The 1630-nt window shown below is 64.7% G+C and overlaps 1 protein-coding gene across 1 annotated transcript; it reads left to right on the top strand.

The window, feature by feature from the left end:
* Positions 1-669: 669 nt before the first annotated feature.
* On the top strand, positions 670-1093 carry EMIHUDRAFT_124378 (hypothetical protein; the record flags this gene model as incomplete). The annotated part of the gene is made up of 2 exons (XM_005766594.1): positions 670-822; positions 891-1093. Coding segments are annotated over 2 exons (356 nt in total), but the record flags the coding sequence as incomplete, so codon positions are not given.
* Positions 1094-1630: the final 537 nt, after the last annotated feature.

The following is a 1630-nucleotide window of genomic DNA, read 5'->3' as shown; positions in this document are numbered from 1 at the left end:
GATGTGCTCAGCACGTGTCCGCGATGTCGCACGCCAGGACTCGGCGCTATGAGACGTATCAGGCGATCAGCTGTGGCGGTACATGCTTCGGGCCGGCACCCAGCAGACTCGGGGCAACTTTTTACTTTGGGCCCTTCGTCCACGCGGGCCAAGGGCATGATGCTACGGGTCCCCAACCAATATGGGATCCGGCAGCGTGCGGGGGACGACGTGCGGGCGGCTGAACATCTTGCTCGAGCTCTACTTTGACGAAAATGACTTGATGGGCTTGCCCATCCCGGAGTGGTTCGACTCCACATAAACCCGAGACGGTGATGGGTGCGTCGTGCGGTGGTCTCAGGCCCAGTGAGGTAGTGCATCTGACCATCCCGGATCCTGCTGAACAAGCTCCTCTTGTAGCTCGATCGGTCACAACCGCCACCACCGACGACATCTCCGCGGAGATGATGGAGAGGGGGGACGACACCGCCCGATCTACCCTCCGAGGTCCCTCGGCGGCGTGCACCTCGATCCTGGACCGTGTTTGTTATGACCCCCCCCCATGAGCACACCAGCGAGGGAGGGTGAGACGATCGAGGGGTCCCGTACCATGCGAATCGACCCTATCCAGTGCTCAAGTGCTCATAACAACGAAGGCGCTCTCAAAAGAAAATCGCGTGCAGATATATCATGAGAACCATCCTCGCGCTCTGCTGCGCGCTGGCCGCGGCGTCCGCGTCTGCGCCGTCGGCCGACCGCCGCGGGCAGCGGCGATTCCCGCGTCTTCAGCTCGGCCTCGGCCGCCGGCGGTCAGACAGGAGCGCGCTCGCCAAGGCCTTTATGGTGAGCGCGCACACACGAAATCTTGCGGCCGCGTCGGCCCTGACTCACGCCTTGCCACGCGACCCCAGATGTCGGAGCTCAAGTTCACCACGGACGAGCCGGTCGAGGGCACCGACCTTATCCAGTTTCGCGGCAAGGGCGACGATTACTGCGCCTTCATGGAGCCGCTCACAGAGCAGCTCTGCAACGAGCTCGGCGTCAAGATCCGCTGCTTCGAGGTGTGGCACGACAGCAGGAACCTCGAGCTGCTGCAGAGGCTCGACGCTGGACGGTGAGCTCCGCCGCACTCACGCTTAAATGCCGACGGGCGCCGTGGCACGCCTTCCAGTGCTTCCCAACGGGCAGTCCGCCCACCGCACCCCATCACGAATCAGCAGCCTCGGGTCCCAACCCCCCCGGGGCCGCCTTCATCCGGGTGCAACAGCACGGGGCCCTCAGGAGGGAGCCCCGTTTTGGGGACCCTCCGCCTCTCCGGGCCCTGACACGTCAATTAGCGCCAGCCGCGCCGGGCGCTCACACCGAGTGCTCCTTCTGCCGGCTGGCGTCAGTCGACCGTGGCACATCCCCCCCGCGCTGAAAAGTGACCCGAGCCGCCGGGTGCCCCGCAGCGGCCTCGCCGGGCCAGAAGAACCGGTCCGCGAGTGCTCCGCAGCAACCTCGCTGAGCCAGAACGTCGGCTCGCGAGGTGGGGTGCTAGTATGAGACCGATACGTCGCAGTTCTCTTGCTCCAAGCGCTTGCGCTTCGGCGGTTAGTGGTGCACTAACCTCCGAGAAACCCTTCGGGTCGCTCCTCATCGCAAACCCTGT

This window comes from Emiliania huxleyi (assembly GCF_000372725.1).
Source record: "Emiliania huxleyi CCMP1516 unplaced genomic scaffold EMIHUscaffold_5051, whole genome shotgun sequence".
NCBI lineage: Eukaryota > Haptophyta > Isochrysidales > Noelaerhabdaceae > Emiliania > Emiliania huxleyi.
This window is presented reverse-complemented; position numbering and strand designations above follow the sequence as displayed.